Raw genomic sequence first — 22,290 nt, 5'->3', positions numbered from 1 at the left:
CTTTGGAGCAGCTCCTGTCCGTGTTGCTAGAAATCAGCAGTTCAGTTCACAGGTCAGCGGCAGCTCACTCCACTGGCAAATACTTCATGGATACACCAGCAGTCCAGTTCAGTAGAGTCGGGATAGCAAACACGAGTCAGCATTGGTGGTGCCACCTAACAGAGACAGCCACGCCTCAGCCTCAGCACAAGTCAGCAGGAAGAACCAGAAGGAATGCCAGGAGAAGTCCTAGGCTGTGAAATCTCTCAGAGAAGTGAAGATCCGTGGAGACTTGAGACCCACAAGCACTGGGCAGCTAGCTGTACCAGCAAGCCAAGCTCTGTCTCCGTCACTGTCCGTCCAGTCCTGTTTATACCCTCCAAACCATGGGTCACCACGTGGCTCAGCACATGCCGACATCCCTCTGTCAGTCAGCCTGAGCCCACAGAAGCAGAAAGAAACTGCAGCACACCACCAGAAATCTTTTGGTGTGTTTCTCTCCATGGAGTCTCGACAAATGCAGCTGAACTTACACAATGTAAGACGGACCGATACACTTGTGTTGTTAGCAAAGAATCCTTCATCACGTGTCCCTTCATGTGCTTGCTTTATCGGAACATCCTTTCACCTGTGTCTGAGTCAACCAACGTCCCTTCAAAAGTCTGCCTTAGTCTTTTAGCTGTGCCCACTTCCGGAAAACACTCCTTCACGCATTTGCCCCAGCAAAACGCCATCCAACACAACTGACTGCCCCAAAGAACTCTTACATTTCCACTTCAGAGTATTGTACTGGAGCAATAGAGGTCGTATCGACTCGATGGAAGGATGGAGCATTGCGGGGCTGTGATACATGTGGTGGGGCACAGTAGCACATTGTGAGGCACTATACTGTCATAGTGGACATTCTGGTGTCCATGAGGCATTCAGATATCACAAGAATTCTGCAGCATCACAATACCACATGCTGGCACAATAGAGCCTTGAATTATCTCACTTTCCCTTTGTGACATCACAAGGAGTCCTGTGGCATCACATGGGAGTGTTGTTATGACCCGATGACACAATGCGATTGCCTAAGGCAGTGCCGTGATAGCACGCAGATAATATGATTCCACCGTTCATGTCGTGACGTCCCGTTTAATTTTACGTGCGTTAGTGGTTTGCCTGCATGTATGTATCTATATCACATGTATACCTGGTGCACTCGGAGGCCAGAAAAGGGTGTTGGATCCCCCCCTGAAACTGGAGTTACAATTGTAGGGTGTCATGTGGGTGCTAGGAATAGAACCCAGGTCCTCCAGGAGAGCCCAGTGCTCTTAACCTCTGAGCCATCTCTTCATCTACCCTTGTTTTGTTTTACATTAGATACTATAAATACATTTTAATTTTTGTAGGTACGAAGACATCTCCTGTTATCCAAATCATTGGCAACTATTAGCCTGTTGACATCAGTGTGCTTTGACTAAGAATGTCCCCCATAGGCTTATATACATTTGAATGCTTGGTTATTCAGGAGTGGTGCTACTTGAGAGGAATTAGAAGATACGGCCTTGTTAGAGTAGGTGTGGCCTTGTTGAAGGAAGTGTGTCACTAGGGGTGGGATTTGGGATTTCAAAGGCCCAAGCCAGTCCCAGAGTCTCTCTCTCTCTTCCTGATATCTGCAGATCTCAGTGTAGAATTTTCAGCTACCTCCCCGCCACCATATCTGCCTTCATGCCAGCACGCTACCCTACCATGCTGAATTAAACCTCTGAAACTGTAAGCCAGCCCCAACTAAACGTTTTCCTTTGTAAGCATTGCCACAGTCATGGTATCTCTTCACAGCAATGGAACCCTGCCTTAGACAATCTCCATCTATAATAAGATTTTGTTCTTCATCACGGCTAAATACAGATGTCACCTCCTAAACGAGGCCTCAGAGAGTATATGTCTCACTCAGAAGACTTCATAGTGCTACAGACTTTATAGTTTATGTGCAGGTTTCCAGGTGCTGAGGCTAGAATACATTCAAAGGACATAAAGTGTATTGATGTTACTTTGAGCGTCAGATGTTAGCTATCAAAAGCCACTTTATAGAGTTGAGGATATAGCTCAGTGGTAGAGTACACCACTCTTTAGGTTCAAACCTCTCAGTCTCTGTCCCAGCGGGAAGCAGGAGAAGTCAAACTATCTCAAACATTCAGTGGTCCATCCCAGTCAGTCATTAAGGACAGTGAGGTATATCATCATATCTATACGCATATGGAAATGTCTGCTAGGGCAAGACTGCTGAGGCTGGTGGGTTTCGCAGATCAAAAGTGGTATGTGTGTAAATGTATCTTCACCTCGCCAGGAAGAAACTACAATTTCTTTTATTTGCTCATTCATTCATTCGTTCATTCGTTTACTCTTACGTAGGTGTTTTTTGTCTGCGTGTCTGTGTACCACCTGAATGCCTGACACCCACAACAGACAGAAAAAGGCGGTGAACGTCCTGGCACTAGAGTTACAGACGGTTGCAAGCCACCATGGAGGTGTTGGGAATGAAATCCTGGTTCACTGGACGAGCAGTCAGTGCTCGTAACCACTGACCCATATCTCTCGCCCAAAGGAAATACAGCTTCTTCACAGCCATCAAGAGGTCATAGTTGGTCCAAGTATGGTGGGACACACCTGTAATCTTAGCTGAGGTAGAAGACTGTCGTGAATTTAAGGCCATCCTGGGCCATAGAGTGAGAAAAAAAATTCTCAAAAACATTGCTTTAAATTCACAGTTGAAATGCGTCCTATAACAAAAGACAGGGGCTGGAGAGATGGCTCAGAGGTGAAGAGCACTGACTGCTCTTCCAGAGGTCCTGAGTTCAATTCCCAGCAGCCACATGGTGGCTCACAACCATCTGTAATGGGATCCGATGCCCTCTCCTGGTGTGTCTGAAGACAGTGACAGTGTACTCATACATAAAATAAATCTTTGGAGGGGAAAAGAATTTTTAAAAAGGACCTATTTTTAAAAACAAACAAAAAACAGAATGCAAGACAACAACCAGGTAATCTAAAGTGGGCTTGAAGTCACAGAACCGTCACACAAGGCCTGGCCCCAGTGAAGGTATCAATTCATCAGCTTGAAGGTCCACATTGGAAGTCCTACCTATTTCCCTCCCTGTAGTGAGTTTGATCTAATGCCACTTATATGTGTTAATTTGGGTTAATCTCGAATTTGCAGGAGATTCCAGTTGCTACTTCATAACTGTAATTTTGTTACTGTTATGAATAGCAATAAAAACATCTGTGCTTTCTGACGTAGGAGCTAGAGAACACAGCCCAAGAGGGCTGCACGACTGGCTCTGGGGCAGTCAGGTAGAATATAGGTTTTAGTAAGTAATAACTCAGTAATACTGAAGGGATGGAGGAAGGTGGTTAGCCACCTGGAGGTTAGGAAGCGGCCCAGCCATTGAGCAGTTTTAGGCATATTATATAAAGGCTGCATGTGTGCGTGTGTGCGTGCGTGCGTGCGTCTTTCATTCCGGAATGCAGAACTTCGGGATGAGTATTGAGGAATGTGCTGCCACTGTCAGGATCAATTTGAGAGGTGATTAATTGGATACTGCTACACCTCCCTCTAATGTTACAAATGACAAGTAACTAGAGAGCAAATATGATATTTACCAATTGCCTAGACTCATTCTTGACATCACAGCTCCCTGGCGATTTTATTACAAAGGCTGCGTATGCCGTCCGCCCTGCTCTGCTGCACTTGGTCCAATTCTCCAACCTTCTCCAGGACTTGCCAGCAATCTTACAACCTTAGCGGTTACTCTAGGAGGACTCAGTAGCTGCGGGTCTTAGGGAATACATCGCATAAGGCAACTTTCACAAGCATCTGCCAGGTAAACCCATACTGCACTGGGGCAAGGTCGGGGGTCCTCTCCTAACTTCTGCTCACATGAGATCATCTAGGCCAAAGCTTCTTAAATTCTTTCTGCTCGTGGCCCCTTTCACCCCAGAAGTTTTAGGCAAACGCAGATATGTAGGTATATGGTACAGGTACACAGCTCAAACATTTCCTCGCGATAAACTATATAGTATTTTATTTTAATTTTATTTTAGAACAATTCTTTGATTTGTATATTAATTCCACCATTTACTTAAGACCAAAAGCAAAATCTGCATGTGCTTTATTTGATAGAATGTTAAATCTTGGCTGAACATTTGATACTACATTTTTCATAGCGGATAGTGCTGAGAATGGTGCTATATACCACAAAACAGCAGGGGTGTGTTTAGAGTAATCTCAAAACTTGTTGAAAATTTTTCCCTCATCCCAAGCCAAAATTTATTTAGTCTTCTTTTTTTTTAAACGAAACTCAAGTCAACGACTCAAAACACCATTTCTAAAACCAAATGTGTTAACACAACATAATCCAAAGATATACCAATTTGATAAATGCTAGTTGAAATGCTGGTAGGAGACTTTGCTTCCTGAAAGCAAACCATTATATTTTATATGTGCAGTAAAACACTGCAATGCATAACACAATAGCCTCGAACCTGGAGTATTTCAAGCAGTGTTCTTGACTCTGTATGGCAGTGTAGCACGAGCATGTTGTATTCAGAAGTAAAGCTGAGGTAAATCCGTAAGAGTCCACAAAGAGAAGGCTCCCAGAAACACCACGGATACTTATTTTTTAAATCATTTTTGATCATTGCTGTTAGGTCTCAAGCAAATGGCTAACTAAGGTGCCTATTTAATGTTATCAGTGCAGACCTGGGTTCTCCCAGAATCCCCAGTCTCTACCTGTTATAGGGTGGGGCTAGCATCCCCTGAACCTGCCCTAAATTTCTCCAGTACAAGTGCTGTGGGGAAGGAGGCTTTTTCCCAGTTGTCCCTTCCTATATATCCCAGACATTTGGTACCCAGTCCTTCTGTCTACCCTTTACTCTCCTGACCTCCTGGCTGTCCCCTCTCTCCTGCCTCCTCTCTTCACATGACCAGGCTCAGGGTCACATCTATCCTGGACTCTCCAGGATGTCCCTGCTCTGGCTATGTTCTCCCACACATCTACAATAAACTTTCTCCTCCATACCTAGGAGCAGCATGTGCTTCCTTTTAGTTCCTTTTAATCTCCATCCAATTACATGTTCAGAGACTACACAGTTACCGATTTTTTCCTACAACCTACACGTTCATAGGACTGCATAGACTACAGATTAAGAAAGTCAGAGCTCAGGGACTCTTATGGGGGAGTTGGAAGAATGATTGAGGACCCCAAGGGGGATAGGAGCTCCACAGGAAAACCAACAGAGTCAGCTAACCTGGACCCTAGTGGGTTCTCAGATATTGAACCGCTAACCAAAGAGCGTACAAGGGTTGGACACACAGGCTCGCACACACTCACGCACGCAGGCATGCACGAGCTCCTGTGTAGTTGGTGTGAAATTCAGTCTTTATGGAGGTCCCCCAACAACTGGAGTGGGGAGAGGGTCTCTCTCTAAAGCTGTTGCTTGGCTGTGGAATCCATTCCCTGGCTAGGCTGCCCTATCTGGCCTCAGTGGTAAAGGATGCGCCTAGCCCTGCAGAGACCTGATGTGCCAGGGTGGGAGAATACCCGGGAGGAGAGGGGCCTCCACCCTCTCAGAGCAAAGGAGGAGATGTGGGGAGGGATTGTGTGAGGGGGAGTCAGGCAGGAGGGGCAGCGACAGGTAAGTAAAGTGAATAATGAGGAAAAAAAAAGTCTAGAAATTTGCCTAGGTTTATCCTAGCAATGTATCACAAACTGCAGCAACCTACTGCTGGTCAGATGCCTCTTCAACCTGCGGCTCCCACTCCCACCCCAGGCCGGTAGCCCAGTGCACCCACTCTGTTATGCCCTGGTCAGTGGAACAGATGCGCAAACTGGGAGTCGACAGGCAGACAGGCACTGCGCTGGCCAGCCCGCGCACCACTGGGGTCCTTCAGGCCATTGCTGGACAGCCCAGCTCGGGGTCCTGGTGCGGTCGCGTAGCAGCGGCAGAGACGCGGCCGAGCCGCTACCGGACTACGGTCACCTGTAAGCGGTAAGCCGGCTGCCTTTGAGGTCCAGGGGCTGTGGTGGGAAAGCGCATCTGCGGTGTCCCGAGTCCCTCTGAGCCTTCGCGAAGCCGAACTGAGGACAAAGTACCTGGGAACACCCGCCCGAGAGATGGGACGGAGGGAAGGCAGAGGCCCAGCCGAGACCCGACCCAGATCGCGGGTCCTTTACGGGAGATGGTGGCTAGGCCCGATGAGCGCCTAAAAACGTTTGTCACACGAAAGAGAGCTTGACCGCATGAAGACAGTGACAGTCACTGAGGGATTCCACTGTGAGTCGATAGTCGGGTTTTGGCTTTCGAACGGACCACTCCCTGTACAGGCTGTAGTGTAATTGCAGCCCAGCGGGCGAAGAATCTGGATTATTGTACATTCGAAGCAGTGTTCGCCGAGTCGTATTTGGGAATGGAGCGAGTGGAGCGGGCTAGAGATGATGTTACGCACCGGTGTTCACATCGGGTAGTAGTCATGTCTTAAACTTGTGGAGATATGAGAAGTATGAGTGTGCACTGAACTAACGCACTGTTTATGATTAACGCGTAACATTGCTATATGCCCTCGTCTCCTATTTAAAAAACCGATGAGCAGTTAAACATCTGAGTTTACAAGTAAGAGAACGCATATGTTGAACTTGTAAATCTAGTAGGAAGGTAGGAAGGTAGGAAGGGAGATGTGACCCAAACTCATCTGCCATGGGAAGTGACAGGAGATAGAGACAGAGAGCACATGGTGACCAAGTTGTTGGGATGCTTGTGCTTGGTTTCTCTCATCAGCCGTTCAGGAAAAAGAAGAAAGTAGATTTAGTTGAAAAGACCTCTCATCTCTTAACAGTGGACTCTTGTTGACTCTTCCAGACGGTGACAAGACTCCAAGGCTGACACTTGTCCACGGACACGAGCTAATGGCAGGGGACAGAAGCAAGCAGGGTGAGCTGGACCAAGAGAAGTACGATGCTCATGAAAACGTGAAGATCATCTGCCTGGGGGACAGTGCAGTGGGCAAGTCCAAGTACGTCAGGAAACTGGGGAAGAAAAAACAATCCCAGAGTGGCTCTGGGGGGATCAGAAAAGTGCTCCAGAGATGAAGAGAGTGTGTGTGGTTTCTGTGAGCTGGTGAGGAGGAGCCTTGACTGGAGCCTAGGTGTGCATGGGAAAGCCTCGGAATCATGTCCGTAACGGTGTTCATGGGGGAAATGGGAGAGCGTCAAAGAGATAGAAATCAGGGAGCCTTCTGAGTCCTTACAGAAGCTGTTGATGGATCACCCCGGAAATGACTGGTGTAGTACAGGGGTAGCACGTGAGATATTACGACCTGTGTGAAGTCGAGGGGTTGCTAGAGCAGGACAGTGGGGATTGGCGAGAGGAACAGGACAGGTAGGGTATAGGCAGTAACACTTCCTTGGAGGGACTCCCTGAGGTTGAACGATAATCGACTGTGATGTTGTGAACGACCGGATTATTCTGCACAGTGCCTGCCTGTGCGGGTATTGAACTCTCCACCTGGAGATCTGCACTCCTCTCGGCCTATCTCCATCAGACACCCTGCCTCTCACCTGCGCAGTGTGAGGTGCTGAGGACGCATGCTCATTTCTGCCTTCAAAGGATGAGGGTAGAGTTGCTCCTACGTAAATCTCTGCTTTAGTCTCCCAACCCTCAAGTCCGCAGATACCTCACATTCTACGCCAGACTCAGCAATGAGTGGTTCCCAGGGGCCTTGCTAGTTTGGAGCCAGCTTCCTGAACTGGCATCCGTTTCTCTTCCCTACACTGAAGCTGGGCTGAGTATTTTACAGTTGCTCTAACCTCAACAATATCCCATGCATTGAAAGTAAGGATTTGGAAGATTACCCAGAAAATGGCAGCCTTTTGTCCACACTTGAATTTAGAACTGACACAGAGAACAGGAGTGTCAGGCGAGGGGAGACCAGTCCCTGGGTTAATAATTGATAGACCTTTAGGGAAATGTGGACTGGCGAGAAGCCCAGGGAAGGCCTAAGTAAGTACTAACCTAACTCAATGCAGTTTGTAAAAAGTCTAAGCAGCTAACAGACCACGAAAAGACTGACAGTCCTGGCCTCTGTACATTGTGAAGGCAAGTAGTTCCCACCCCTTTCATATCTTAAGCAGAATGCTAGAGAGAGACCAGGATGGAATCTGTGTCTAGAGGAAGGTTGGCGGGTGAGAAGGCCTTGATCAGTTTCAGTGGGAGTTCTCTGCCAGTTTTCAGTATGTCTATACCCAGAAGCCCCTCTCCCAGGTAATTCTAAACCATGTCATGTTGACATTTGAAATTATCCACCATAGGAGTGTTAAAATCTTGGTTTTGTTCTTATTTAAAATGTATGTATGCTGTTTCGTGTGTGTGTGTGTGTGTGTGTGTGTGTGCACGTGAGTGCGTGTGTGTGTGTGATTTTAATGTCTTTCAGGGGGGTACAAAGTTTGTTGTGTTGTTTTTTGTGTAGATTTATTATATAGACTGATTCGTAGTCAGTGGCTATAATACCAAGAAAAGGTTTCAGAGTTGCCCCATGGCTGCAAAATATGTACTAAATTAAACTTATTAGCTGCCCGCATTCATGTGTTCAAATACTGACTGAGGGCCAGTGCATTGCCTTGGACATGGCGAGGTAGCAGCAGACTAAAGATTGGCAAACTGCTATGCCACGCCCTCTGTCCAATTGATAGCGACCGATTGATAGCGACACTCCAGTAATTTAATGTTTTTGTTGGAGCTCTGTGCAGGGCAGAGAGGGATGGAGGAGTGCAAGCCTCTTACCTATCACAGAGTCACCCATCCTGCTCAGATGACATTTGAGCAAAGCCCTAAGGAATGGCAGAGCCTTGAGAAAATGACCACTGGATGACGAATACAGGCTTCTAGGCCTCAGTTTCCCCGTGCACAAGCAGGGGTAATTGTGCATGTAGCAGTATGTGGGATGGAAGTAAGGGACTGGAGCGCCCCGTGCAGGTCGACCACTGGGATGACACCGCTGGTTTGGCTCTCTGAGCTTGGTAATGGTGATTCCCATGTGCAGGCTTGAAGAGAAACTGTGACAGAGGGTTCACAAGTGACAGGAAGCCTTAGGTGGCTTCCACATTGTCAGCCCGGGGGGTGACAAAGTAGAGAGAAGAAGCTAGAGATGGTACGTGACCTGTGACCTCACACATTTCCCTTACAGACTCATGGAGAGGTTTCTCATGGATGGATTGTATCCTTAAAGACTTGAAATGTCCTCTGTTCCTGTGGCTTTTCCCACTCTCGTGCATCCTAACCTCCAGGCCGGCAGTCCAGGGAAGACCAGTGGGTTTCCCTCATGCTGGCTCCTCACTGGGTGACCCAAACCACATCATGCAGTCCAGGCTGCTGCTTACTTACATGTGATCTGTACCAGGAAGAATAGCAGACAGCACTTAGTCTGGAACAAATTTACTAGTTCTGACCTTGGGTAAATCATTTAACCTCTTTCCTCAGAGCCTCAAACGTCTTCAGTAGGAATACGTCTTATAAGTTGTGGGTATCAGCTTTTCCTCATCCTATGAGCTGTTGTACAAATTTGGAGTAAGGGGCTGCAACTTAGAGCTTCTTTTAAAAGTTCCCCAAGTGGACCCTGAGGGCTACATTTGAGAACTGCAGGGCCAATTACTCTCTCCCCAGACACTGGTGCCATCCACTGTGTACCAAGCCCACAGCGTGGCTCACTAAACTGTCCAGCCTATTTCAGCCTCACAAGACGCTGTTCCCCACGTATTTTGTTGGTGTTTCACACACAAACCTGAACTTCTGTTTGTGAATGCTTTGTCAGCTTCCAGACCTGTCAGTGGTTTTTACCCTGGAATAATCATGATGTCCTAGCCTATTAGAACTCTGTCCATGAAAGTCTTAAAGTGTCCTCAGTTACCTTTTAGAGCATCGTGACACCACTTCTCTGTAAAACCCTGCTCCATGTGACCTCACACTCAGGTATCCAGGACGTTCTCCCAGCCCCTTCCTTAGACCTTGTGCCCCTGATGCTGCCTCTGTCTGTCTGTAGAAGTTATTCAACTTGAAATCTAACTTCTTTAGAAAGAGGACAAAGTCAGGATATCCACAAGTTTGAGGCTACATTGGAAAACCTGTCTCAACAAAAAAAGGACCAGGCATGATGGCACACACCTTTAATCCCAGCACTTAGGGTGCAAAGACAGGCAGATCCCTGAGTTTGAGGCCAGCCTGGTCTACATAGTGAGTGCCAGGCCAGCCAGTACTACATAGTGAGATCTGTCTCAAAAAATTAAGAAAAACTAAGTAAGAAGGGGACCCATTCAGCCCCGTCCCCATTCTCTTACCTCTGCTGAGTCACCTTGGCTCCTTAACCTGCATCCAGCCAGCCACAGCAACTGTCCACATATGCTCTGACCCTGTATAAACACACGGCCACAGTAGACGGCAAGACCATCCTTGTGGGTGAGCAGCATGGGCCCTCAGGCCACGCTGAGTGGGGGCGGGGGTGGGAGGTGGTAGGAAAGGAGGTTCGTGGGAGAGAGTGGAGGAGGAAAAACTGGAAGTCAAGGAGCAGAAAAGGAGGTACTCAAGGACATACGGTGTCACAGCACCCAGGCCAGGACTAGTGTGCAGGGCAGGAGTTAGACAAGCAGACACTGGAAGACTGTTCTGCCAGAGGGAAAGGGGTACAGAGGCCTTTGATGGGGTAAACCTTCTCATCTCAGGGATTAGCATTTGGCTAGCATACATAGATCCATCTGTGGCCTAACCACTTCTCAAATGTCAGACATGACCTTTCCCTGGGGTCACCAGGCCATATATCCTGACTGTCCACCATCTATGGGGACAAGGGACACCTACACTCTTCCTTCCGGGATTTCCTATCTGCACTGTCCTTCCTTCTTTTGATGTCTTCCTCACAATACACTCATGTTTCTGCAGAGACCTGCATGGAAATGCTTGGGACATGTCGGGGTGTCTCCCTGTCCCTCAGCCCCATTGGGCAGACAGTTGTGTTCTCGTTGCAGACTTCTGGGATACAGCAGGCCAGGAGCGGTTCCAGAGCATGCATGCCTCCTACTACCACAAGGCTCACGCCTGCATCATGGTATGAAACCAGCTGGGCAGTTAAAAAAAAAAAAAAAGCCACTGGGTTATTCCAGCCTAAGGGGTAAGGAGACAAAGGAGACAAGGGATCAATGGTCCTTGGCCCCACCACCAAATATAGATGTGTAGGAGAAGGTTGTTCAAGGCCACCCAGATGCTTTAACCCCCCCCCCATAGCTTCTAAAACAGAATATGCCAGAGGAGCTGCCTCAGATGGGGGCAAAGGAAAGAAAAGCAGAGGCACTGGGCTGGCTTCACCACTCAGTGTTCAAAGAAAGCATGGCTGAGACAAGGCTACCGCCGGCTACTGAGGGAAACATCACGGGTACCTCACCCACAGCTTCTGAAAAGCCTTTCCCCTCTCAGAGCAGCCCTCACCTGCCTCTCAGGCTCTCCCTGTGCTATCTAGGATGGTTACCATGGGTGACAGACTGCACAAAAGTTCCCCAAAGTCACCTGTGCGTAGGCTCTAGTAAGACTGAGAAAACCTGCCTCTGGGAGGGCGACCCTGCCTCTGAGCTCCCAGGCTTGCTTTCCAGGCCACCTCCCTTACATGCCGAGAAGGAATATGTCCTCCTTAATCCACAGATAAAACATCTTCATGAATGGCAAGCATCTGTGACACACGAGTCCGTAGGCTGATTGGAGGTTTGATACTAGGGAGTAAACAGGACTGACTTTACCCATAGGTGTATGCATTCTACCCCTGAACTGAGCCCCAGTCCCATAGTCTAGGTCTCTGAATTAGGAACCCTAGGGACTGTCACCAAGTGAGGACACTTTGTCAGTAGAGCCGATGTGGACTAGCTCCCGGAATGGCAGCTAGACCTCAAGACTGAGGTCCCCAGGTAGATGTTGTATTGTGACCGCTCTGTAAGTCACTCTGGTCCTAATCACAAGAGAAGGAAGCTGGCGCTACAGCTCTGATAAGAACACAAGTTGACACCACTGCTGTGGTGTCTCCCTACAAAATGTAAGTTTGCCCTGGCACTTTATAGCAGTTGACACCACCTAACTCTTCTAGCCCTACCTCCTACAGCATGCACACCATTGCTCTCATGAGTGGGTGCCTTCTCATCCATAAGGAGTGGCACGAAAGGGATACACAAGAGACTGGTCTGTTCACCCTCCCCCACTGCTCTTCCCTCAGCTCTCTGCAGTTCATACCCATTCAACAGAAACGCTGCTCATGGTCCAGTCTCTGCTTAGATGCCGCCGTCTCTATGCAGCCTCCTCCGATGTATCGTTTCACTTTCCAGTGTGCACACTGGTAGCTCATAGTCAGATAGTTGTGTGTGCACATAGAGGCCACCTGAAGGGGCTTGCCAGCTGTCAGATGAGGACAGTGAAGGGGTCATGGAAGGGACTCATGACCTGTTCCTCCACAGTCCTTTAAGCACAAAAGCCCTTGAGAACTTAAAAAGTCTTTTTTTTTCTTTTTTCTTTTTTTTTTCCGGAGCTGGGCACCAAACCCAGGGCCTTGTGCTTGCTAGGCAAGCGCTCTACCACTGAGCTAAATCCCCAACCCCGAGAACTTAAAAAGTCTTAATTCTAATAACCAAGGGTACTAAATAAGAGTGTGAAATAAGGCAAATGAAGTAATGTAACTGTGTCTAAACTGTCTTCTATCCTCTGTAGGTATTTGATGTCCAGAGGAAAATCACCTATAAGAACCTGGGCACCTGGTATGCAGAACTTCGGGAGTTCAGGCCGGAGATCCCGTGCATCCTGGTGGCCAATAAAATTGATGGTGGGCCATCCCTGCACCTGGGTGACAGTAGTTCCCGGGACCAAGCTCCACACATTTCCTTCTTTCAAAGAATGGGCAGCCTTTGTTTCTCCTTCCCAAGATACTCCTTTTCTCATAGGGATGCCAGCAGCAAGACCCTGTCCTCCCAAGACACAGACCCCTAGTACCCATTTCCAGGGCAGTCCCTGACAGAGCCCAGAGCCTCCACTGACCCTGCCTCCAAACTCTCCCCTTTGCCCGGGTAGACAAGCCAGTGCCCTGCTTCTCTCTGCAGCAGACATACAGATGACTCAAAAGAATTTCAGTTTTGCCAAGAAGTTCTCCCTACCCCTGTACTTTGTCTCGGCTGCTGATGGAACCAATGTTGTGAAGGTAATGGTAGGCCTTAGGCAGTCTGCTGATGTGGCTTAGGAGTGCTGGAGTCCTGGGGAGGCAAGAAGGGAAAGGAGGAGGCAAGAACAGGGTGTGGCTGGGTGCAGCAGAGGAGAGAAGTTGGGAGGACCACATTTGGTGAGACAGTCTATGGGACCAGCGTGAGAGAGGGGCCAGTGACTGGTGAGACTGGTTTATAAAGGCAAGGTTCAGGGTCCTACCCACGACTACACTTCTGCCATTTCTGTCCCACCTTCAGCTCTTCAATGATGCTATTCGGTTAGCTGTGGCTTACAAAAAAAGTTCCCAGGACTTCATGGATGAGGTTTTACAGGAGCTTGAGGTAAGTCAGGCTGATTGAGGTATGATAGAAAAGGATGATTCCTCAGAGTGTGCAGTACAACCTAACACATGGGGTTCTGCCTGCCTTTGCAACGCCTAACTGCCTCAGAACTATGAATGGACAAGTGTAGGGTCAGGCTTCACCTATAACTCCTTCACAGAACTTCAAGTTGGAGCAGAAAGAAGAGGATACACCAGACCAAGAGCAGGGTGACATGAGCAAGAGCCCATCTCCTTCTTAACCAGAGGACATCCACACATGGCAGAATTGGGGTATTGGGGACCATTTGGAACACCCTACATTGCTGGAGAACCTCTCTAGACTACCCCTGCTCAACTTCCTGCAAACCCACTGTTCTGTGGTACTTGATGAGGTCAACACAAACTAGACAGATGTGATACCCACCAGCTTCCTGCATCAGGATGAGGGATCCGTGTCTTTCACATCCCCCACCCCCACCCCAGCAGCCTGACAGTGCAGAAACAGTGCACATGCTCATGTCTTCTTAGTAGACATTTAGGTGTTTGTTGGTCTTTCTTCCCAAACTGACCTCAGGGACTGTCACTTCCTTTTTGCCGAGAGAATGATGCAAAAGGACTGTGTCCCTACAGAATCCATCCATGATACCCCTGTCCCTGTCTCCCAACCAACTTTCTCAACAATATTTTGACAGACAACTGTTAATTCCAGATTTGTTTTTAGCACCGACTGTTTCAGGAGCTCTTCTAGGTCAGTTGAGAGCACAGGAGCAGAACTATTGCGGTGGAGTGAAGACAAGTCTAGCCATATCTGCTTACACACACTTTACTGTTCCCCACCACATGAACAAAAACCCCCTTTAAACCTCCATCTCAGGGTAGAAAGCTTCCTCCACCTCTGGGGCGAGCCACACACTGCGTCGTGGTCAGGGTAGCAGTGAGGAGCAGAGGAGAGCCGCCTGCGCTCTGCAGCTTGCTGGATTGCCTTGTCTCGAGCATTTGCATTATCATTTTGTTTATATTGTTTCCTTTTTTACAATAAAGAGTACGTTTCATAAATACTGAGTGTCTTAATTACCTCTCTGTTGCCATAACAAAACTCCATGGCCAAGACAACCTAGAAGAAAGCATTTAATGGGGCCCACAGTGTCAGAGGGTGAGTCCAGGACCATCATCCTGGGGAGCACTGCAGCAGCAGGCAGGAAGATGGCGCTGGTGCAGTAGCTGAGGGTTCACAGGCACAAGGCAGAGAGAACCAATGGGAATAGTAGATGGCAAGGTCCTTGAAGCCTCAAAGCCCATCCCCAGGGACGCACCTCCAGCAAAGCCACACCTCCTAATCCTTCTCAACCACTCCACCAGCACGAGCACTCAAACAGGAACTAACGGGAGCCATTCTCCTTCAAACCATCACACCGAGTATCTGTGCTTTGTGGTCTGAAGTAAACAAAGACATTAGCCGCATAGATGAAGGAAGACTGCCTTGATAGGCTACTACGCTGTAGTCCAAATTAGCTCTTGGTTGACAATAGAGACCATTTCAGTAGAATTTATTGTTTGTGGGGTTTTTTATAATTAAATGTAGATTTGAGATCTCAGGAACAAGTGTGTTTCACCTTTAAGTAGGTAATACTTAAATGTTCAACTTTGACTTCTGATCAGGGACTCTCAGGAATGCATTACTCAGATGAGTTAAGATTTTTAGAAGAAAAAAACTTGTTACTGAGCATAGTGAAACACACCTTTAATCCCAGCAGTCTCGAGGCGGAGGTGGGTGGATCTCTGAATTCAAATCCAGTCTGGTCTACAGAGTGAATTCCAGGCTATTCATAGCTACAAAGTGAGACTCCTCCTAAAAAGACAAACAACAGTTACTGTAAATGATTAATAATCAGTTAATAATCGGGGAGTGTGTGTGTGTGCGTGCCTGTACGCATGAGTGTGTTGCAATTTTGAGCACTGAACCCAGGACCTCATGAGCTAGCTAAGTAAGTGTCCTACCTCTGAACTATATTCCAGCCAGTAGGTATTTCTTCTTATGTAAATAGCTTTATTGAGATAGATTTCACATACTCAAAAATGTACTATTATTGGTTTTCCCATACTGTTGCTGGGAGTTGAACTCAGGACCTCTGAAAGAGCAGTCGGGGCTCTTAACCGCTGAGCCATCTCTCCAACCCCCCATACTGTTTCGTACTAGATTTCCTTGAAGCAGAGCCTAAGAAGACAATTTTTAGATGGGTTACTAGGGCTGCTTTCTGAGCTGAGCAAGGGGAACAGAGTGAGGTGAGAATCCAAGTTCTTATCTCAGCTGAAGGCCAACCTTACCACAACCTCCAACCCCTGGGACAGGAGGAAGGACAAACTGTGGCAGATTTGGTCCTGCCTGAAGGCCAGAGAACTGTCACCAAGTGCACACATGAGATGCGGGAGATAGCTTGTGTCCTCCAGGGCCAAGCAGCTCCTACTTTAGCTCAGACACTTCTCTGGGGAAGGGGAAACTGCATTAGTCCATCAATACTGGTATTGGGGTCAGAGTGCTCATAGATAACTACTGCACAACAGCTGTCATTAAGTCACGCCTTTTGTAAGTTTTAGGGGTTCTACTGCCACACTTTATTATTTAACCAGTTTTTGAAGGGACTAAATTAAATAGACTACATAGGGATGCAATGTCTGAGGTGAATGCACATGACTAAGCTTCCAGCGCATTTCATTCAGTCACAATGTGGGACATCTGCCAATTCTGTGTGGTCCCATCACTCCAAAGTGAAGTCCGCACTGGTGATATCTGTTTATTCTGAATATTTCATATACATGAAATTATACAATATGTGACTTTTTGTGTCTTTCTTCCACTTTCAAGACTCATCCAGAGCAGGGCACAGCGGCACATGTCTTTAATCCCAGCACTGAGGCAGAGGCCAGTCTGGACTACATAGTGAGCCCCAAGACAGTGAGGACTATGAAGAAAGACCCTGTTTCTGAGAGAGACAGAGAGGCAGAGACAGAGAGGTGAGAGTCAGAGATTCATCTATGCATCATGTACATTGTCTCTCATTCGTAGCTGGACTGTGTTCCATCATGTCCATACTCAACAATTTGTTTATTCATCCACTGACAAATAATTGACCTGTTTGCATTTTAGTTATTGAGAGTGCTGTGGAGCCAGGTGTGGTGACATTGAAAAGTCGGAGACAAGCAGATCACTGAAAGATCAAGGCCATTCTGGACCACAAACTGAGTTCCAGGGTAGATATAGCTACAGTGAGCCCCTGTCTATTTTACACATAGATCAGTATAATCTTAGGAATTTTCATAACTTTATCATCAAATATATATCACCCTCAAGTCCCATTCTCCGTGAACCTTATACAATATATTCCAACCTGCTGTGACTTGGTTTTAACTTTGTTTTGTTCTTTCTGGGGCTTGAACGAGAATGGACACCATATGCTCACACATTTGAAATATTGGTTCTCAGGTGGTAGAACTACTTGGGAAGGGTTAGGAGGTGTGGCCTCATTGGAAGAGGTGTACTACTAGAGGTGGGCTTTGAGGTTTCAAAAGCCCAGTTACCCTTCTCTCTGTGGACCTCCTACTTGTCAAAAAGTATATACACTCTCATTTACTGGACCAGCACCATGCCTGCCTGCCTGCCTGCCTGCCTGCCTGCCTGCCTGCCTCCCTACTGCCTGCCTGCTGCCTGCCTGCTGCCATGCTCCCCACTGTGATGGTCATGAACTCACTATCTTGGTTACTATTGCTGTAATGAAACACCATGACCAAAGGAACTTGGGGAAGAAAGGGTTTATTAGGCTTGTGCTTGCACATCACAGTTCATCACCAAAGGAAGTTGGGACAAGAAGTCAAGAGGGGCAGGAACCTGGAGGCAGGAACTGATGCAGAGGACATGGAGGGGTGCTGCTTATTGAATTGCTCCTTATGACTTGCTCAGCCTCCTTATAGAACCCAAGACCACCAGCCCAGGGATGGTACAACCTGCAATGGGCTGGGCTCGCCCTACCAATCAATCACTAATTAAGAAAACGCTCAACCACTGGATCTTATGGAGACATTTTCTCAGTTGAGGTTCCCTCCTTCTCGATGACTTTTGTCGAGTTGACACAAGAGCACCCAGCATAGTCACCCTCTAAACCTGTAAGCCCCAAATAAAGTCTTTCTTCTTCTCGGAAGACACCTTGGTCACGGTGTCTCTCCATAGCAATAAAACAGTAACTAAACTTTTGTTTTTCATTCTTAGGACAAAAATCTTGTTTTATTACATAAAATCCATCCTTATCTAAAATACCTTCCTTTTTAACCCCTTTACCAGAAATATGAACGCACACTTACATCCTTCTCAATAATTCTCTCACGCACATTTACTATTTCTTCCCTAAATAAGAGCCAAATCGAAATCCATGGCACATTAGTGAGAGTTAAGAATACCCATACCCATAATTTGATTATCAAGCTTTTTTCCTATTGCAACTCTTAAGCGAGCTTTTAATTCCCTTGGAATCCTTTTTTTTTTTCCTTTTCTGTAGTAAAAAAAAAAATACACATTTTAACATGAGCCTTGGCACGTTGTCAGAATGACCCTGGATGTGAGGGGACACTCCCTGAGAACAAGAAAAGGCAGAAGAGAAAGTGCATACAGAGCCAAAATGAGAGTTAGTTTGGGACTTTCAGTTTGAGGTGACAAACGGTATTTTATTAATGTCTTTTAATCCTCTGCAAAGGTCATGTGAGGTATTATTTCTTGTTAAGACAGGAAATTCCCTCTTGAAACGTCCCTTCTCCCCTCATTTCTGCCTCTAGAATCTTCCTTTCAAACCTCAGTCTCTTGCAGCTGTTCAGTGTAATGGCCAGCTCTTCTTATAAAGTGCAACTTCACCATCCCACGTCCCAACGGCTCTTTAATTTAATTTGTTTAACACCAAACACTTTTTTCTTCCAGTCCTTTTGCCTTCCTAGAAATAATGTCGGCCATTCTTTTCCCAACTGCATGTTAATTTCTCTTTGTATTATTAAATGTTTTTATTTTTATCCAGTCTAAGACTGGAGTACTGATTTTCCAATCCCCTTTATGGCCAAGTTTCAACGATTCCTCAAATGGCTTTGATGGACCTCATTGTTACTCCATGTTGGTTGAGATCTTTTTATCTCTCATCATGACGCCCTATCCAGACATAGCATTCCTTCTTTTTTATTGTTAATTTTGGTTTTGGCATTTGTTTTTGTTTTTTGGATTAAATGGGTATCTTGCCAGCATGTACACTGGGTGGTCTTGGTACCTTCAGAGTCAGAAGAGGATGCCAGAGCCCCTGGAACTAAAAAGGTGGTTTCGGAACACCATGTGGGTGCCGGGAACCAAATCCATGTCACCCATAAAAGCGGCAGTGCTTTTAACGGCCGAGGCATTTCTCCTGCCTCAAAGAGATTGTGACCTCCACTTAAGTAGAAACCTCGTCTTTTTAGAAATATTCTATGTGTGTTTCGCCTACATGAATGTCTGTGTGTAGCAACAGCTCTAATCATCCTCTCTGTCCATTACAGAAAGTAATAGATCGACAGTACCTCAGGCCAGGCATAGAGTTGAGGCCCGAGATATTGATCCCATAGAGCAAAGATCACATATGGGTGTTCTACCAGAGGCCTTGGCCCCCTTTGTAATTTAAGACCTCTGAACTGGGAAGGGGGACGTTGACAAATTGAGAACATCCCTGGATGGGAACATCAATTAAGGGGATTCCTCTGTGGATTTTGGATATCCTTCTGCCATTGTTTCAAGGTTCATTCTTAGACACTGGGGTATACAAGAGAGTCAGAACTTGAGCTGGCAGTACAGAACTGGGCTCCCAGCACAGAGAAAGAGAAGTGATCCAGTGGATCCCCCTTAGGAAGTGGCTCTCTTTTCTCTTGTTTACGTTGTTGCCGTTGCATCAGAGAAAAGAGGGTCCTGGGTCCCTTCTCCAGCAAGATCAGAATCACCTCTTCCCCATTCTTTCATCATTAACATGCTCTATAAGTTTACATACCCAGTGTGTGGTTGTTAACCTGACCCAAATCTATTCGTTACTGAGAAGAGAGAACCTTGAGAAATGCCTCCATAAGCTTAGCCTATAAGGTAAGTCTATATGCTATTATCATGATGATTGGTGTGGAAGAACCCAGCTCACTGTGGGTGATGCCATCCCTGGGCAGGTGGACTAGATAGGTTTAAGAAAGCAGGCTGGGCAAGCCATAAGGAGCAAGCCAGTAACCAGCTCTCCTCCATGGACTCTGCTTCAGTTCCTGCCTCCAGGATCCTGTCTTGTTCTGACTCCCTCAGTGATGAAATATAAACCTGAGAATTATCAACTAAAATAAACCCTTTCCTACCTGTTGTTTTTGGTCACGGTGTTTCATCACACCAATAGAAACCCTAAGACACCCCGTCTTAATCGGTTTTCTTTTCCTTTTTGTTCCCCCCACTGCTGCAGCATGGGCTTTAGGAGACATTACTATTATTAGCCTCAGACCTTTTATCCATCTGCTTACCCAGAGAGGGAGCCTGGTTTCCCATCCTTATAACTGTGATTCTTGATAACCCTTGAGGAGCACCGAGGCCCTTTATCTACTGCAGTTGCTGTGGACTCCCTATACCACCTGAACTCTGCCCAAACTGCTTTTTCCCCACACAGGAACCTGGAACTGCAGGTCGGGAATCTATATTCGCTTCTCTGATTAAACATTTCAGTCACGGGGCTGGAGAGATGGCTCAGCGGTTAAGAGCACCCGACTGCTCTTCCAGAGGTCATGAGTTCAATTCCCAGCAACCACATGGTGGCTCACAACCATCTGTAAACAGATTCGATGCCCTCTTCTGGTGTATCTGAAGACAGCTACAGTGTACTGATATGCAATAAATAAATAAATCTTTAAAAAAAAAAAAAAAAAAAAAAAAAAAAACATTTCAGTCACGCTCAAACGGCCTTCCAGATGTCCCGCCCACCAAAGCAGTGTTCACATTTTTTTTGTTTGTTTTGTTTTGCTGTTGCTTTGTTTTTCTTCTCTTGGTTCTGAAGTTTTCTTCCCAGAAACTCAAAAATCCATCCTAATGGACTAAATGGTGAACATCAAAGGACCTTCATTCCTCCCTTCCCAAGTCCCCCTGGGAGTTACTCAAACCCCCTGAACTGGTCCCATGTGTTGTCCCCCCTGGACCTTTTGTTTTTCCACTTCCAAGTACCCTGTGACAGACATCTAAGTCACATATTCACCCTCAAAAAAAAAAAAAGGCCCAACCACATCAGTATTCTATATCAGTATTCTATAGCCCAATTTTCTTGCCTTGGCTTGTGCACAGAAGTTACCTAGTTGCTGCCACATTCATTCAATGTCCCTAATTATCTCAACGCTGCTGATTCCTTTCACATGGGTTTCGGTTAGTTCAGGAGCCTGAGATATTTGTCTATATCCAGGACCGCGGCAACAAGGTGGCAGGGAGTCAGTTCCCAGGACCTTTGGTCACAGGGAGCCTCTCACATTGCCGGCCAGGCTTTTAGAAATAGGTCTGGGGTCCCAAGAAAGGGACTGTGCAATCCGAAGTATGCCAGTAAGGGAAAGAGTGTCAGCTCTGCACACAGGTGAATAGGCACGGTCAAATCAAGCAGGCAAGCATGCCCAGCTGACGTCCTGCTACGGTTTTTATTCCTAATGCAAGGGGGTCCTTGTGCCTCACTCTGAGTGGTCAGAGGCCTTGCACTCCTATCAATCCAAAGCTGGAAAGCAAAGCACAACTCTTGAGAATAGATCGCATCCTTGAGTGTAAGGACATTTTGATTTGAGGAAGTGTCGCTTCTCTCTGCCCTGCCATCTCTAATAAACACAAGTGGTTAATCCAAACGCCAGGTTTGATTTACTTTCTTGACCAGAATGGATAGCAGAACAGAGCCCATGAGGGTGTCCTTCCCAGGACTAGGCAAACAAATGTGGGCAGGCTGAAGGCTGACCCCAGCCTCAGGCAGTGTGGGGCAGGTCTAGACTGGGGGTCCAGCAGCCATTCTGAGGAAGCTTCAGACCATTCCCACACCTGGCTGGGCTCGCTGTGCCTTGAGAATGCTTCTGACCCGTTCCTATTGGTCCTGCGTATCTTTGTATCCTTACAAAGGTTCAAACCAGTTTCTGTCCCTTACAATGAATAGTCTTAAACATCTAATGGCTGTAAAAAGCCATTCCAAACTCAGGTACATCCATAAGATCCCCTCCCACCCCCACCCCATCCCTGCCCCCAACCCCTACCACCCCTGTTATTCCTGGGAAAGCCTTAGCAAAGAGGACCTTATGGGCTTGAGTCCAGGAACCAGTAGATTTAGCTAAAGGCCAGTAATAACCCAGAACAGGTAACGTTTGATCAGCCACAAGTAAGATTAGTGGTGGCTTCCAAGCAGCTTGGTCATCCCTTGTTCTCTGGGGATCCAGGCCCTTTCACACAGATGCATCTCCTTGGGCCAGCCTCAAGGTTGCATCAAGATAATGGCCTCCTGGGGGAAGCCTGCTCCTTCTTTTCTGGTCAGCTTAGCAGGTAGAGCAAGCACTTTCACCCCCACCCTCCAGCTACATACACAGAGGCATTTAACACCTGTCAGTATCAATAAGGTGTCAAGTAAGGACACTTACTTATGGTCAGATAAGGACCATGGTTGGCCTGTGACCCGAGTTTGCTTATTGAAGCATTAAAATCCAAC

The 22,290-nt window shown here is 47.0% G+C and overlaps 1 protein-coding gene and 1 pseudogene across 4 annotated transcripts; both read left to right on the top strand.

Annotated features, from left to right (window-relative positions):
- Positions 1-6,016, top strand: part of Septin7-ps3 (septin 7, pseudogene 3) — a 28,936-nt pseudogene extending 22,920 nt beyond the window's left edge.
- On the top strand, positions 5,901-14,614 carry Rabl2 (RAB, member of RAS oncogene family like 2). 4 transcript variants are annotated; one of them, XM_006242227.4, is made up of 9 exons: positions 5,901-6,012; positions 6,880-7,033; positions 9,203-9,232; positions 10,388-10,467; positions 11,034-11,113; positions 12,751-12,862; positions 13,137-13,234; positions 13,494-13,577; positions 13,738-14,614. In XM_006242227.4, the coding sequence occupies exons 2-9, from the start codon at positions 6,927-6,929 to the stop codon at positions 13,816-13,818; spliced, it is 672 nt and encodes a 223-aa protein (XP_006242289.1). In that variant the 5' UTR covers positions 5,901-6,012; positions 6,880-6,926; the 3' UTR covers positions 13,819-14,614. The 4 variants fall into 4 exon arrangements, with proteins under 4 accessions (XP_006242289.1, XP_006242287.1, NP_001013239.1 ...); XM_006242225.5 differs by having other exon boundaries at positions 5,928-6,297; NM_001013221.1 differs by having other exon boundaries at positions 6,006-6,297; positions 13,140-13,234.
- Positions 14,615-22,290: the final 7,676 nt, after the last annotated feature.

The sequence above is a fragment of the Rattus norvegicus genome, chromosome 7, assembly GCF_036323735.1.
Source record: "Rattus norvegicus strain BN/NHsdMcwi chromosome 7, GRCr8, whole genome shotgun sequence".
NCBI lineage: Eukaryota > Metazoa > Chordata > Mammalia > Rodentia > Muridae > Rattus > Rattus norvegicus.
This window is presented reverse-complemented; position numbering and strand designations above follow the sequence as displayed.

Bases quoted from the DNA above. Each gene is read 5' to 3' on its own strand.
- Rabl2 (XM_006242225.5), top strand. From the start codon at position 6,264: ATGAAGACAGTGACAGTCACTGAGGGATTCCACT. The intron at 7,034-9,202 runs GTACGTCAGGAA...TTTCCCTTACAG, and splicing joins AGTGCAGTGGGCAAGTCCAA to ACTCATGGAGAGGTTTCTCA. The intron at 12,863-13,136 runs GTGGGCCATCCC...TTCTCTCTGCAG, and splicing joins GGTGGCCAATAAAATTGATG to CAGACATACAGATGACTCAA.